This window comes from Hippocampus guttulatus, chromosome 20 (assembly GCF_054856545.1).
Source record: "Hippocampus guttulatus isolate MCC_2025c chromosome 20, RoL_Hgut_1.0, whole genome shotgun sequence".
NCBI classification, from domain to species: domain Eukaryota; kingdom Metazoa; phylum Chordata; class Actinopteri; order Syngnathiformes; family Syngnathidae; genus Hippocampus; species Hippocampus guttulatus.
In genome coordinates, this window is record NC_141280.1 from 5,137,137 (window position 1) to 5,151,548 (window position 14,412).

Consider the following 14,412-nt stretch of genomic DNA (forward strand, 5'->3'; position numbering starts at 1 on the left):
CCCGGGAGGCATGTTCTTGTTTTAGACGGCAAATATTTACCGAGCGCCCAGCGCCAAAGTAAATTCTTCACTGCGCAGAATAACGGTAAGTGGCGAAGACGTGAGGAACCGCCGGGGCGTCTCAGATTTAACGTCATTATTCTTTATTGTCCTAAAACACACACACGGAGGCTATTAAAACGTGTTTAATCATGACTAATTGGGCCCCACCGACATCAATTATACAAATAACCATATAAGGTTTCATAGCTCATAAATACGGACTTTATTGATTTAAGCAGGGGATTTAAATACTTGACAATGGAGCAAACCTCATCATAAAACCCGATACCTGCAGCGGATCGGTGTAAAATAGGATCAGTGTGTACATTCGCTCGCGAAAAGTATTGGGCCAGCGAGGCGAATTCATTTTCGCCGAAATCATTTGGGGTTTGCCATCGCATCATGTCTGCGAGATGAGTTTTTACATGTGGAACAAGAGAATTGGCGTCTGTTTGAGTTCAAACGACTTATGTAATATCTTGCAGCGGCTCAGAAAATGGATGGATGGATGGATATTGATGTGAGGGGAGCATATCGCACAGCCCAAACTAACATTGTAGTTAGTGTACTTTTTGTACATCATTTCAAAACTTGTTTTTTATTTTTTTTATTAAGATTTTTATGCCAAGTTACTGTCTATATTGCCGCTGGGATTAAATCCCTCCCCCCTTTGGCTTCTTCTGCGGAGTCACCGCCAAGTCGGTGACGAAGCGACTTTCTCATCTTCATTCCACGCATTCCCTCCGCGCCTTCTGCGCGCACCTGACGCGGCGGCTCAAAAGGCACATGGCGGCCGGTGGAACCTTTGCGGTCACCGACGCAACAGAGCGGCGGCTTCACCCCCTCGGATGGGAAGCCGCTCCTCACGTCGGACACGCCCCTCTGCAAACAAGTTTTTTTTTTTACGCCACCTCTCGCTGCTTCTGTATGCAGTCTCCTCGGATGTCAGAGAGCAGCTTTGGAGGGGGGAGAAAGCGGGAGTGGAGCCTCCTGACACATGGGGGAGATGCTTGCGCTGGAGACCGGAGCCTGGAAGCGCAGCTGAGGAGGTGGAGGAGGAGGAACAAGGAGTGAAGGGCGGAGAGAAGGGAAACCACAATGAGGGTCCGGCCCACCGCCGTGGTGACGTCGCGGGGGCACGTGAGCGAGGCTCTCCAGTGACGGCGTGTGGAGGGCAGGAAAAGCAGTTTTTAAAGCCGCTGGTGCCGTTTTGGGGTTTTTTGCGCGAGGTGCTCCTCCAAAACAACCACAGAACCACAGACGCGCGGCTCGGGGCTTGACGTGGCCGGAACGTCAATGGTTAATGGTCGCGGGCCAGCAGCACCAGTCACAAGGACGGGCGCTAAAGGAGTAAGTACGCCGCACCATCTGATCTATATATTTTTTTTAATTTCCCCCCTCCATTAAAAAAAAAAAACAACGCCGGCTTCATTCTTGTGGTCATCGGAATAGTTGATACGTAAACGCAATGTCTCGCGGCTTCCCAAATTTATTTTTTCACCCACCTCCTCCTCCTCCCCCCCACCGGTGACACGGTTTAGGACGTGTCAAGGTTCACAGAAACCGCCGAGGAGCGAGAGCCGGTCCCGGCATGGCGTCCAACAGCCTCTTCAGCACCGTCACACCATGCCAGCAGAACTTCTTCTGGGGTGAGTAGCGCTTTGATTCCTTACGCGCTTGGGTGGGGGGTGGGGGGGGGTCAGGTGTTGCGGATGCGAGGGAGTCAAGCATCCTGGATGATCATGGACAGGAACCTCGTTCAACCGCATTCAACCCATCTTTCGTTTGCACACATCCAAAAAAAAAATGTCAAGCTTCAGATGTGGGGTGGAGGGGAAGCGACAAATTTCAGGTAACAAATTTGAGCCACCGTGACGACTGCAGTGAGTTTATCGCTTGTTTTTTATTTTGGCGCGTCATGTAAACGCAAAAGCGTAAAATAATTGCCACCTTCTGATTTAGCTGCATTTAATTTGCTCTAAATGCGGTCAGCCCACCTTTTTGATCTTCCTCTTGGGAGTCTTCATTTCATCGCAGAGGAGGGATCCTTTTTCAGCGACAAAAGCCGGAGTTTCAGGAACCACATTTTGGCATGAGAAAAAGAATACCATATTCCTATTTTAACACCTTTTTTTCTGGTTTGTTTTGTTTTCTGCTGTATATCAAATTGAACACAGCCGAAGGATTTTTTTTTACACTTTGCCAAAAAAATAAAATAAAATCACTGTGAGATATGCAAATGAGCCCAATGACAACCATTCGCTTTTATCCCTGTGCAATCCCCAAGCAAAGCTTCTCACTTTTAAGGATGATCTGAATTTCGGGGCAGCAAAGTTGAAATTTCAGGTGCCTCATTGTGGCAACTGCAACCACTGCAGTAAATTTTAAAAAAACGCATTCGAACATTATGCAACACCCGATGCGGACAAAGTGATTATATTATCTGAGGTGGACAGATTGAACGGTCGACCTGCGTTAGAAGTTTCTACCTTGAAAGAATTTCACTTTTTACATTTTTTTTTCTTTTAATTTTTTTTTTGCAAGACATAGCTGGAGTTTTGGGAACCACATTTTGTCAACATGCATTGCGAAGGAAACTTTATTTGTCCGTTATACAGCATCCTATTTAAAAGTCTTTAGTTTGCTCTAATGTGCATCTTTAATCTAACACAAACCTTTGTGTTTAAAAATAATAATAATAATAAAATAACAATAATTGACACACATGGAACTTTTTGTGATAATTCTCGCAGATGCAACGCTAAACCTTAAAACTGTGCCGTGAAGATTGCAATAATGCTGCGAAAAATAGAATGATTTAAAAACAAAGACAAAAGTTAGTTCATGTTGTAAATAAAGTACAAGGTAGATACACATAAGAAACCCAAAGGTGCTAATTATATATGTGTAGGAAATAGCGCTCGCGTGCTTAATGTTGTTGTTGTTGTGCCGGTCTTTTTGCATCGCGGTGGTTTGTTATATAACATAAAATGTTGTGGAAATACATCAGAAGACGACGAGCTTCAGTTCAAAAGATCGCTCTCTTCGCGTCGCGTCGTGATTTTTAGTCGTCTCTGTAATTCATGCTCCCTTTTTTTTTTTCTTGTTGTGGTCTTTCCGCGTGGTGGCGACGAGCTCAACGTGAAACTTCAACATAGTGGAAATTCATGGAAAGTCCCGGGCTTCAATTTGGAAAGAATCAGTGCGAGCTTTAAACAGTAGCTGAATGATTTTCAGACCTGCGTGCACTGTAACGTATTGATGGAGTTTTAATTTAATGTATTTTTTTTTTCTGTGATGTCCTTTTTGCATTTTTGGTGGCGACGTGAGACAAGCCTTGCATAAAGCAAAGATGTTGTAGACGGCACGGAAAGTCTACAAGATTACAAGTTTGGGACGTACTGCAAACAACAATTTTGTCGTCGTTCGGGCCTTTTTCGCATCATGACGGCGTCGTGTATCGCGTACAAAAGCATTGTTATGAAAATAGTTGGCTCGTCTTCTCATTTCAAAGTGAATTTGGAAAGATATCTGAATGGTATCTTCAGAATTTTCAGTTCTCTTGTGTTGTTTGTTGTTGTTGTTGTTGTTCTGGCCTCTTCGCATTGCGCCCGCTGTCTCGGGACGACCGGCTCAATCGGGCAAATAAATAGTACATGAGCGCTCAAATTTTAAACAAACATTTACGAGCCGGCGTCTCTCCAGCCCGCTCCGTATCCCGAGCGGTGGAGTCCAAATCAAATATCTCCAAGATGTTTTGTCAGAAGTCTCACATCTGCTTGCGGGGGCCTCTCCACAGAAGCAGCGTCGGCTTCTTAATGCGCTCCAGCGTCTTCCACCAATCACCGCCGCCTATTACCGCGTTAACCTCTCACCCGCTGGGGGGGAGCGAGTGCGGCAGGAAATTGAAAGCAGGATGATGCTCAGGTGCGAAGGGGGGGCGGGGGTGGGGGGGGGGTGGAGGCAGCGAGGAGTGCGATTCAGGCAATCGCCTATCGATTCTCACGACGTCCCGTTGATTGATGTCGCCTCCGGCGCCGTTTTACGATCATCTGGCTCGTAAATCTGTCAGCGGCGCCGCGAAATGTCCCCGGGACCACCGGAGTATCGGACTGTGTTTGTAATTTCAAAATCAAAACAAGTATTATGTATCACGGGGGTGGGGGGGACTGGGATTGGTGTTCCAAACCCAAAAAGATCAGATAATAATCCGAATACCAGTTTAAACAGAACTACTGCGTACCCCGTACATGCCGGTGGATTTGAAAAGTTTTCGAGAAAAATCGTAATGTCACGAAAACAATGACGAGGCTACGTTCGGCGGAGGGTACAGTTATATTTTTTCACCCATCCACCCTTTCAGCGACAGCGGTTGCCACAGTGGACAGTTTATTCGGTTATCAGGTTGCAGCTTACCATTATTGGTGCATGAAGGGGTTAAAATATTCACGCCAAAATTTAACGAGGAGAAGTAGTCATATTTTCGCAACTTTTCATTGGTCCACAGTTCGGCAGGGAGGAGTTAAGTGCTTTAAGTACAGTATGTTTGTTTTATTGTCCGGCAAGTGGCCATATTTACATATGATGAATAATTTTGCGGGTCTCAAGGAATGGCTCGCGAACCCCAGTTTGAGAAACCCGGATTTTGCTCACGTTTGACATGTAAATTGCTATGTATATTTTGAGAGCACTAAGGATTAATCATCTTTTCCATCATCAGTCAACTTAAATCCCGTGTGTGAGATCCGAGACGTCCGCGATGTTTTCTCAACTTGTTCCTGCTGGACTCGTTTTTTGGGGGGGGGAGAAGTTTTGTACGTGTGTGTGTGTGTGTGGTGGCGTCAGTTTCTTCTTCTTTTTTTTTTTGCCCAGAACGCAAGTTGCAAAAATCTTTGTTTTGTTTGCCCTAGCGCCACATTGCTGCCGTCACGGACACTTTTAATTTGGACCGCCGCCGCATTCCCGCTAGAAAGACGACGCTAGCGAAATATTCCCATCACCATGAAGATTTGTCTTGGCGTTGCGTTTGTATTTAATTGCCCAAAATACATTTTTTGGCTTGGCGGAGGCGACAGAAAAGTCTTCGACTCGTGTGGCAGCCCCTCGAGCGCCAGCCCCTGTCTGGTGAGCACATAAAGGCCCTGTTAAAAATGTAATTGCAAATAGATCATTAAAAGTCGTGGGGCAGTGATCATCGCATGGACGCTGCTCGGTCGACAGGATCAAAAAAGAAAAGCTTTGCAAATACATAAAGGTGGAAAACTCAAATGAGACGGTGTCTGTTGCTGAAATGCCGCCGTAGAACTCATGTATGAAAATCCTTTTTGATGTTTAATTTTTATTTTATTTTATTTTATTTTATTTTTTGCTTGGCCTTAGCTAGAATGAGGCCCACCGATGCACTTGGGCTCATAAGAACTTGATGGCCTACATACAGGTTAGCTGCGAAATGGCGTATTTGTAACCTGCAAATCCTGCCTTCGGTTAGTCTGCTGGCGTGGATGCTGTTAGAGCGCTTTGTTGTTCGCTTTGTGTATGTGTTTGTAACTGAGAGAAAGGCAGGAGAGTGAGGTATAATTTTTTTTTTTATTTAAAGTCAACACGACATGAGCTTGGTGCTGGCGTGGCCACCTTAGAGCGCCTCGTTGTCACAGCGTGGAAAAGCCCCTCGCTGACCGGGTGGTATACAGTATGGTGAAGGTACCAGAGGCTTTCAGCCGATCTATTTTTGTCGTTCAAGCATGATGCTGAACAAAGTAGCATCGTTTTTCCAGGTCGTACAACTGTTATTTGATTGACAGTTGAGAAATTCAACAAGGCGTGGCTTCGGTGAATTCAGCAGACACGCCCACAGCGTTTGAGAACGATGATTTTTGGAGGCTCATTTTATGTACTTGGCCATTTTTATTAGTCATTCGAATTTAGCAGAGTTGTGAAGACGCGTCTCCACGGTTTGACATTTATTTTCATTTTACGGGGTCTTTAAGATGGATATCGGTGAAATCAAATAAATGCTCAAATGATTTTCCAAAGGTTAGATCAAGGATAGCATTTGATATCCAGCTTAAGGGCCACGTACTAGTTTACAATCTTTGTCCTCATTCGTAAGGCAACTGAGCACACAACTTGAACGAAAAGAAAAACATTTAACTTGAGTCATAAATATTGACGTCTGTGTTCAGTTTTTCTCCGAGTGCTCGTGTTACAAATGGTCTTGGTAGTGAGGGGGGCAAAGACTTCACGGACCTGAAGATGCATCTGAAGGATATTGACAAAGCGCTCCAGCGACGCTTCACGCGAACCGCAAGCCTGTCACATCTTAAAGCGCCAGCAGAGACGCATTCATTGAGCGGTAATTTGGAACACAGCAGAGCTTCAGTGGCAGCTACTGTGCTCTGACTCGTCCTCAATGGAGGCCCTCTTGGGCCCCGCCAACGTGTTATTTAAGTCCCCAAAATAGCTCACGTGTGTTTGTGAGTCCCATGAGCTATTAGCGCCTCTTAGCCACGCACATTATGATTCCCCCGTGTAATTCCCGCGGGCTAATCGGGGGCATGTCTGCGTGATACTGTTTTCGGCTGCGGGGACAAATAACGGCTTTGTGTGATGTTGTTTTAATTGGTGATTGTCAAGGTGCGGTAATTAGCGGCCTGGTGTCATTTTCATGCTTGAATATAAACACGTGATTCCAGTAAGAGCCGCAGTTTAGGTCCTAGATGGTTCTATGTCAGCTGCTTTTGAAGAGACAAGGAAGTCTTTTAAAGAAGCTTTTTCACTCAAATCACTCCGACTCCACAGCCGTGTTTCCAGATCTTGTCACAAAATGCAAGTGGTCATTCAAGACCAAAGAGTCGGAGATGAGTTGCTAAATAAATGTTGTGTTTTTTTTGAACAGGGAACTTACAAAGACGGAGAATTATGTAGTATTTAATTGAGGCGATATAGCGTGAATCTGTTTTCCTGATTGCCAGGGAATGCCTCAAATGATGTTGTTCCTTATCCAGCTACACGCAGTTAGCTAACTAGCAATGCGTGCACCCCAAAAACGCACCTTCCCTTCGGATAGAGTGTTTCGTTGTCAGCCTTAAGTGCATGCATGTGTGAAAGGTAAAAGCGCCAAGAGGGCAAAAATAACAGGGAAAGTCTGACTTGACAAGCCGACATGTGGACCAGGGTTTTAGAGCGCCTCGTTGTCAATGAGAAAGGAGCCTCATTTTACTTTGCGACCTTTTCATTCAAATTTTGGGGGTTTGTTGGAGAGATGCAAGGAGCCATGATACAGATCACAACTGTACCTCTGAGCAGCAAAAAAAAAAAATTCTGAATAATCCAGCTTTATTGCTTATTGTTATTTCAAAATGTCAACACAGCCAACAAAGGCGTGATCATTCCTGACCTCCTTTCTAATCAAGTTCATAAATCAAAGACGCATCCGGTGCTTTCCTGTCATCTGGACTTGCCTCATTTAGCACCAGGTGTGTCAACCGGGGGTGGGGGGGTTCCCTCCAGTTTAGTTATTGTAAATGGTGCCCGCTGGATTGTGAGTAATACGTAAGTAACCACTTTACATTGGATTTGCACTTTTGGGAGTGGAGAGTCCATCCGGGTGTTCTAAACATGACGAAACATTTCGTAGTTGACGGGCCATTTTTGGGTCACTGATTTTTAAGTGACTGTGTTTGATCTATTTTTCTTTTTAGATCACCCAGTCGAGTCCGAATTTAGAGTTGCGTGCCCTCAGTGTCGTTTTGACACGTTTGACAGTAAACTTTGCTTGCAAGTGACACGCAGCATGAAGCTAGAACTTATGCAAAAAAAAGTACGTAAGTGGTCCAAAATCATTTATATAAGTAGAACCAAGCTGTGAAGCATCAAGAGTCCCAACACTGAATTGTTTGAAAACCGTCTTACACTTTTACACAAGTTCCAAGACTCCCTACGCGCCCCCTCCACCCCTTTCGACGAAGGCATATAAAAGTGCGCGCGGCCTCGTGGATGTTTGTTTTCGGGCCGTAATGATGTGAACGAGAGCGGTGACGCACAAGGCCTTACCTGTTTCACGCCGCGAGGGATGGAAGAGGTCAGCCTTCCACCGTGTTGGTTTAGTCTGGCAGGAATGCGGCATCCCCTCCGATGTAAACTTACTTAGCGGCGGGTCATGAAAGGAGCGACATAGGTGGGATGTTAACCGTGTTTGGAGGTAATTTCCACTCTTTAGCTGAGGAAACGCAGGAGGTGTCGGAGCCGAAAACATGGATTGCAGTCTTTGAAATCCACTCACGAATATGCCGAGTCGTCGCTAACGCGGGGGTTGCCCTTGCCTCGTTCAAACAAAAGTCCTGACTTGGGATGGCTTTCCTCTTGGATTGTCTTCAGTACAAACTGAACTTGCACTTCTGGTGACCAGCGGAGCAACTTGTTCAGAACGTGATGTCAAAGTATTTTGGGGTTTCTTCTGCATTTGAACTTGTCCTGTTACGAAAAAGAGGAAGTATGTGTTTCCCGGCCAGTTCTGATGACTCGCGCCAAGACGACAAGTTGTTCGCGAGCTTGTCAAGCCTTGGCTGGTTCACCAAAGTAATGACCTCAGTCGTGTTTTGCCTTCGGGGTCTTTGCTTGTCTGTGATTCAAAAGAGAGCTTGCAAAATTAATCAACAGTAGAAATGATCAAATGGGAATGTTGGATACCACTTTTCTCCAGACCCATACCGGTGCAACTGTGCACTCTTTGAGTGCTCACCGATATCGGTGGTATCGGTGGCTGGTATCAGCAGCAGCCACATATCCGATACCTTAAACTTAGGTTAATATCGGCCTGATTCTAATACTGGTATCGTTACATGTCTGTCCTTTGTAAAAAAAATTCACATCATAAAGCCCTTTTTTTGAAGCATTCCGCTCACATCCAAGAGCGTCAATGCTCGCTTCATTCAAACAAAGTAACACCTTTGATTGGCTTCCGTCTTACAGCGTTTTCGTTTGTCCTCAAGCAAGTGCAACTCCAAATTTGGATGTTTTGTGGATATTTTAAAATCTCGTACAAAAGTGACCCCTTGAACCGCGATAGAGCAGGGGGTGGGGGCCGGCTCGCTGTACGAAAACACATGCTTGCCAAGGCCGGCAGTCGGTGCGCAGGTGTCGTAGTCGTAGTAGTAAACATGCATGTGCGCTTAATGTGTCTATGACAGGAAGATCTGTGCGCTTGATTAATGCTCTCACTCAAACTGCCACCTGGAAGCAATCCACCCCCCCACGCTCCTCTTTTCTTTTTCTTTTTTAAACCGCCTCCGTCTCTGCGCCTTTGCATGTGCATACCATGAGGGCCGGCTAGTGTTGAGCAGATGCCACTGGGTGGGATGGGGAGGGGTTGTGGGGATAACTCAGAAGAGAAAGAAAAGAAGAGAAAGGTGTGTGTGTGTGTGCATGCGTGCGTGCGTGTGTGTGTGTATGTGAACAATTGCGGACGTGCAGCCGAGGGCATCGGGTGTCTTTAATAACACATTTTGCTCAAATTACCCACCCGGCCCGCAACGCACGCTAACGGATCAAACGCACCCCCTATGGCGACGCCCACTCCTTTTCCTTTTTAGGGCTGTGTGGCCACTTTGCCCTTCCGCCTGCAGTTAAACTCCAGATTCAAGCATATACATTGTTCTTACGGCCACCATGATTGTTTTATCGGGTTTATTGTTACGAATAAGCGTTTTGTTGTTGTTTTTTTAACGTAAGAATATAACGTTTTTTACACGGTTCGGAATGCCAGTTGCAGTTGTTGGCGCACTCCGACGAGAGGACTGCAACGTCGCAATACGCGAGGTTTTATCGTCTTTGCTGTGTTGCGGCTGAGGTTGAAAAATTTGTATTTACTTCAATCGATGAATAGCAGCTGACAAGTTTTTACACCTGTTTGGCCGTTAAGAATGGCTTTGTTTGGTACGCGGCAGTAAAACTGCAGAGTCACCATGTGCACGGTTTTATTGTTCGAAATAGCGACGGCAATTAAAGCAATTAAAGCAAGATGTCAGCATTGTCCAAAGTCTTATCGCTTAACCATCAAAATTTCAGTTTTATGGCGCATATTGTCTTAACAGCACTTGACTTTTTTTGACATGAGAAGGATCTCAAAACGTGAGCCTCATCTGCGGCGCGACCCACACAGGCTTCGGATTACTTAAAAATGTGCATGCATTTGTCCTAAAACCCACTTATCTTATTTTTACACTTAAAACGAGGCCCGTGCAACAAATACAAGTGCATGACTGCAACGGGTGGTGCCCGATATGGATTATTTCCAATTTCCGCGCAACGGTTTTTCGTTGCGTAAGTGAGAACAACCACATGCAGACTTTTTTTTTATTTTTAAACACCTCCCATCTGGCGACGTGGGGGCGAGCGTTTGGCCCCGCTGCCCCTTTTCCTCCCTCCACCCTCCTCCTCAACCCACGCCATCGTGTGGGGTGGGGTGGGGGGGGGGGGGCGATGACAAACGGAGCCGGGCGGCGTACCACCTGTGGCACACGCTCACGTGCGTAATTAACTCGAATGTGGACCGCAGAGCCAAAAGGGAGTGCGCGCTTGTGCGCGCAGGTGGAAGTGAAGCCTTTGTAGTGAGAACAGAACATGCGGCTCATATTGACTGGTGGGCGGTGTGGCGGTTTTGCAAACGCACTCCGATTGTTATCGACTTCCCTCCCGGAGGAGAAAGAAAATCCAAAACGTGATGGCTACTCGGCTCTCCGATAAGATTTCAGGATGAATCTAAAATGCTCTTCAACCTTTTATGAGCCTAATCCTTCCATTTGATGATAATTCAGTTTCGGGGAAAAAAAAAACGTTTACACAAAACTACATCAGCAACATGTTTTTCGGATCATCTTTTTATAAAAAATTATCTCATAAATTCGCACACGATGACAGCTGGCGGTGAAACATTTTCAAACATTTCACAAATTACAAATCATGTTCACACCCTGCAGGAGGTTGGACCGTTTCAATATTTGGATGCCGTGACATTCTTCCAAGTATCCCAAATCGCTATTAAATGTTCACATCGAGAAGATCGTTAGCGGGCTGATTATCGCATTTGGTCCTGCGGTCTTACCAAGAAATGTTCCAAGTATTTTTGTCAACCGCGGATCATGAGAGGGGGGAAAAAAAAAAGATTGTTGGCATTTATGAGGACATTTTATGTTTTTTAATTACCCCTAATAAACTTTTCTGTGATTGCGTCATCATCCTCGGCGCGCCGCTCGGCATCGGACGCACTCGCGGGATGCGCTCTCGTCGCCCGTGTGGATTTCATCGGAAGTTGGAGCTCAACTTTACTAGCATAAGAAGGCGGAAACCGACGTTACGTTTGAAAGCTGTATCTTCTGCGTTCGCTGCAAAATTGTTTTCGTATTTAACAAATCCACAATATCAGCACATTTCTAAAAACCAGCAGGCACGATTACATCGTACATTTGAATCAATCCGTCTGGTGTTTAAATGCTGTCAAATGTTGTCAAAGTTTGCGTGAGTAAAATGTTGAAGTTTTTGGCGTTTTTTTTACTGCTTGCGGGGCAACTCGGCAAACATCAGGCATACTTTCTTGCCGCTTTGCCGTATTTCCGCCTTTCGCTTTTTCTGACATCGTCGCTGTTCGCCGTCGCTACAGTCGTCTGAAGTCGGCTTTGTCTGTCTGGTCTTATTATTCGCTCCCTCAAACTGTTGCGCCGCTCTTGACAGGAAGTAGGTCTGTCCCCCCCCCCCCCCCCCCCTCCCCTCCCCTCCCCTTCCCTTCCACTCCTGATGCTGAACGTGCAAAAGGTGGAGGAGGCGGGAATAGTTGATCAGAGTGACAGACGCTTTTGATGGAATTTGAAGATGCCACGTCGAGCGACTCCACCGATTCAAAGTTAAACGAGGTGCCTCCTCCGCCCCCGTCCTGCTTTTCTGTCACATTTGTTGTCTGCGGCGCTTTCTGTCTCGTTACAAACAAAAAAGAAAAGCCATTTTTTACTTTTTATTTTTTTGCTGACACATGTGATGCAAATAGAGATTCTTGCTTATTTCTGACCTTTTTCCATCAGAAAAAAACAAACAGGCAGGGCTGATGTGGATGTTGAAAAAAAATCTTAAAATGCAACACAGGCGTTCCTCCCTCATTGGTCATGTTCACCGAATGAGAGGTTTTGAATTTTATGAACGTGGCATTTGAAAAGATTCATTTTGCCTCATTAAATTTGCTCGCTCTCCAAAATGCTGAATTTCATACGGTACTCAAAATAATGACCCACATATTTCGCGTTCAAATTTACAGAAGGGGGGGGGCAGGTCTTCAATGTTATTGAAATGGCATTTAAAATCGTGTCTGCTGTACATCAAAAAATATTCCTGAACATTTGAATACAACACTAAGATAAATAACCACTCCTTAAGGTCCCTGTACGAAAGGAGAGGTCTTCATTTTGAAAGATTTGGCCTTGATAATAATAACAATAATTATAATAATGCTTCAGGTTCATGAGATCTTAAATTCAGCTTTCTGCTTTATATCTCAAATTCCTGTCAGTGTGTCATATTCACCATTTCCCACCTCCCACCTACAGAGGGAGAGGTCTTCAATTTTCTTTATTATGAAAAAAAAAACTCCAAAGCACCCCTCCCAAAAATAAAATAAAACATCGAAGTCAAGCGGTGACAGGATTTTTTCGAAAAACGTATTATTCGAAAAATGAATGTCAAATGCTTTTTTTTTTCCATAAAAGAAGAATTTTATAATCGTGCCATATACCTAATGTTGTTTTCAGTGGGTGCATAGCGAGAGGAAAGAGCTGACTGTGGGTTTCATTTTTTTACATTTTTTTTTTTAAAGACAGCTTCTGGCAGCGATAAGCTGTAATTTTCTGTGATTGTTTTTTGGGAGAAAAGAACATCCTCTGGCTTACAGAATGATGGATACCTTCTTCCTTCTGACCACATTTCCACTACAAAATAGCCGTCAGAAGATCTCTGTCAAATAGACAAATGTACGCTCGTCCGTGGTTGCGGTTCATCGGAAATGTATGCATTACGTCATGTTTTAATAATAAAAGTATCAATAACGGTGCTAATGCTGTAAAAGGATGTTTGAATGTCAATTGGAAAAAAAAAATGAAAAAATATATTTTATTATTTTATTTATATTTGGGAGTGAAAAGTTTTAAAAAATCCATATGAATAATAAACAAATAAAATGTATATTAAATACAACAAAAAAGCCGCAACCCTCATGAGGATTAGTGGATTAGAAAATGGATGGATGGATACAATACAACAATTAGAAAAATATAAATGCATGTTAAAAAATTAAAAGTAAATGTTGAAATTAATCAATCCCCAAAAATCTAAAATATATATATTTTCAAAAATAACTACATAAAAAAGTCACAGAATTACAAAAGAAAATGTTTTTTTAAAAGAAATTAAGCAAATGTCAAGCAGCAATTACAAAATCTGAAATTATTTTAAAAGTAAACAAAAGAATCACAAAATGTTAAACATGTAAAAAAATAAATAAAACATGACAAAATAAGTATGCATTGCATTGTGAAAAATATTTGAAATCTTTTTTTTTGTAATGGCAAAAATGAATCTCCTGTACATGTAGAAGTCGGAATACATAAAAAGGGTTCAAAAGAATAAGTTAAGTGAGCAAAATCTGCAAAGAAAGAGTTTAAAAAAAAGAAAAGAACAGAAGAGGTCCAATAAAACACTTCACAAAAAGGAAAAATGTCAACATTTCAATCTTCATTCGGCATTGACTGTACGCTGACTGCTCCTTTTCTTTTGTTTGCTTGTCGCCTGAAAGTCTCTTTGGCAGCAAGTCAAGCATTTGACTGGCATTGTTCAAAAGACAAAATGGATGCTTTAATTGTCTGTCCGTGAGTCCCTTTTTTTTATTTTTTATCCCCGTTCTCCTGAGATTTTACGCGTGATCTACGAGGCTAAAAAGAAATCCAACTCGGGGAGATTTAAAGTCGGTCGTATTTCACGCGCGCAATTTTAGTGTCAGTTCGCGACCGCATCCCGCCGAAGCCGCTGCCATCATACAACAGCGTGAAATGTTTGAGAGGCGCAAAGTTTGACGATAATGTTCCCGCTGGGACTCGCTGGCGTCGGAGCACAGCCGACGGGAATGTTATGAGAAAAGACACCAGCGCCGTAGCGCTACTTTTTCGCCGCCTGATGTGATTAACTCGCTCACTCCCAGACGTTTTCCAAGAATTTCATGCGGCACGGCCCCGTGTCATGTTTAACTTCTTTGTTACTCCTCAATCTTGCTTCACTGTTGTCACGATGTATAAGGAGATAACGCTAAAGCTGCTATTCGCCGCCCTGCAGTGCAAA

General features: G+C 44.1%; 1 protein-coding gene across 1 annotated transcript in view; it reads left to right on the top strand.

The window, feature by feature from the left end:
- The first annotated feature begins 878 nt into the window (after nt 1-878).
- Nucleotides 879-14,412, top strand: part of LOC147187677 (runt-related transcription factor 2-like) — a 38,689-nt gene continuing 25,155 nt past the window's right edge. Inside the window, exons 1-2 of the mRNA XM_086100687.1 lie at nt 879-1,392; nt 1,584-1,691. Coding sequence (XP_085956813.1) covers nt 1,634-1,691 — 58 coding nt within the window. The 5' untranslated portion in view covers nt 879-1,392; nt 1,584-1,633. The remainder of the gene's footprint in view (nt 1,393-1,583; nt 1,692-14,412) is intronic.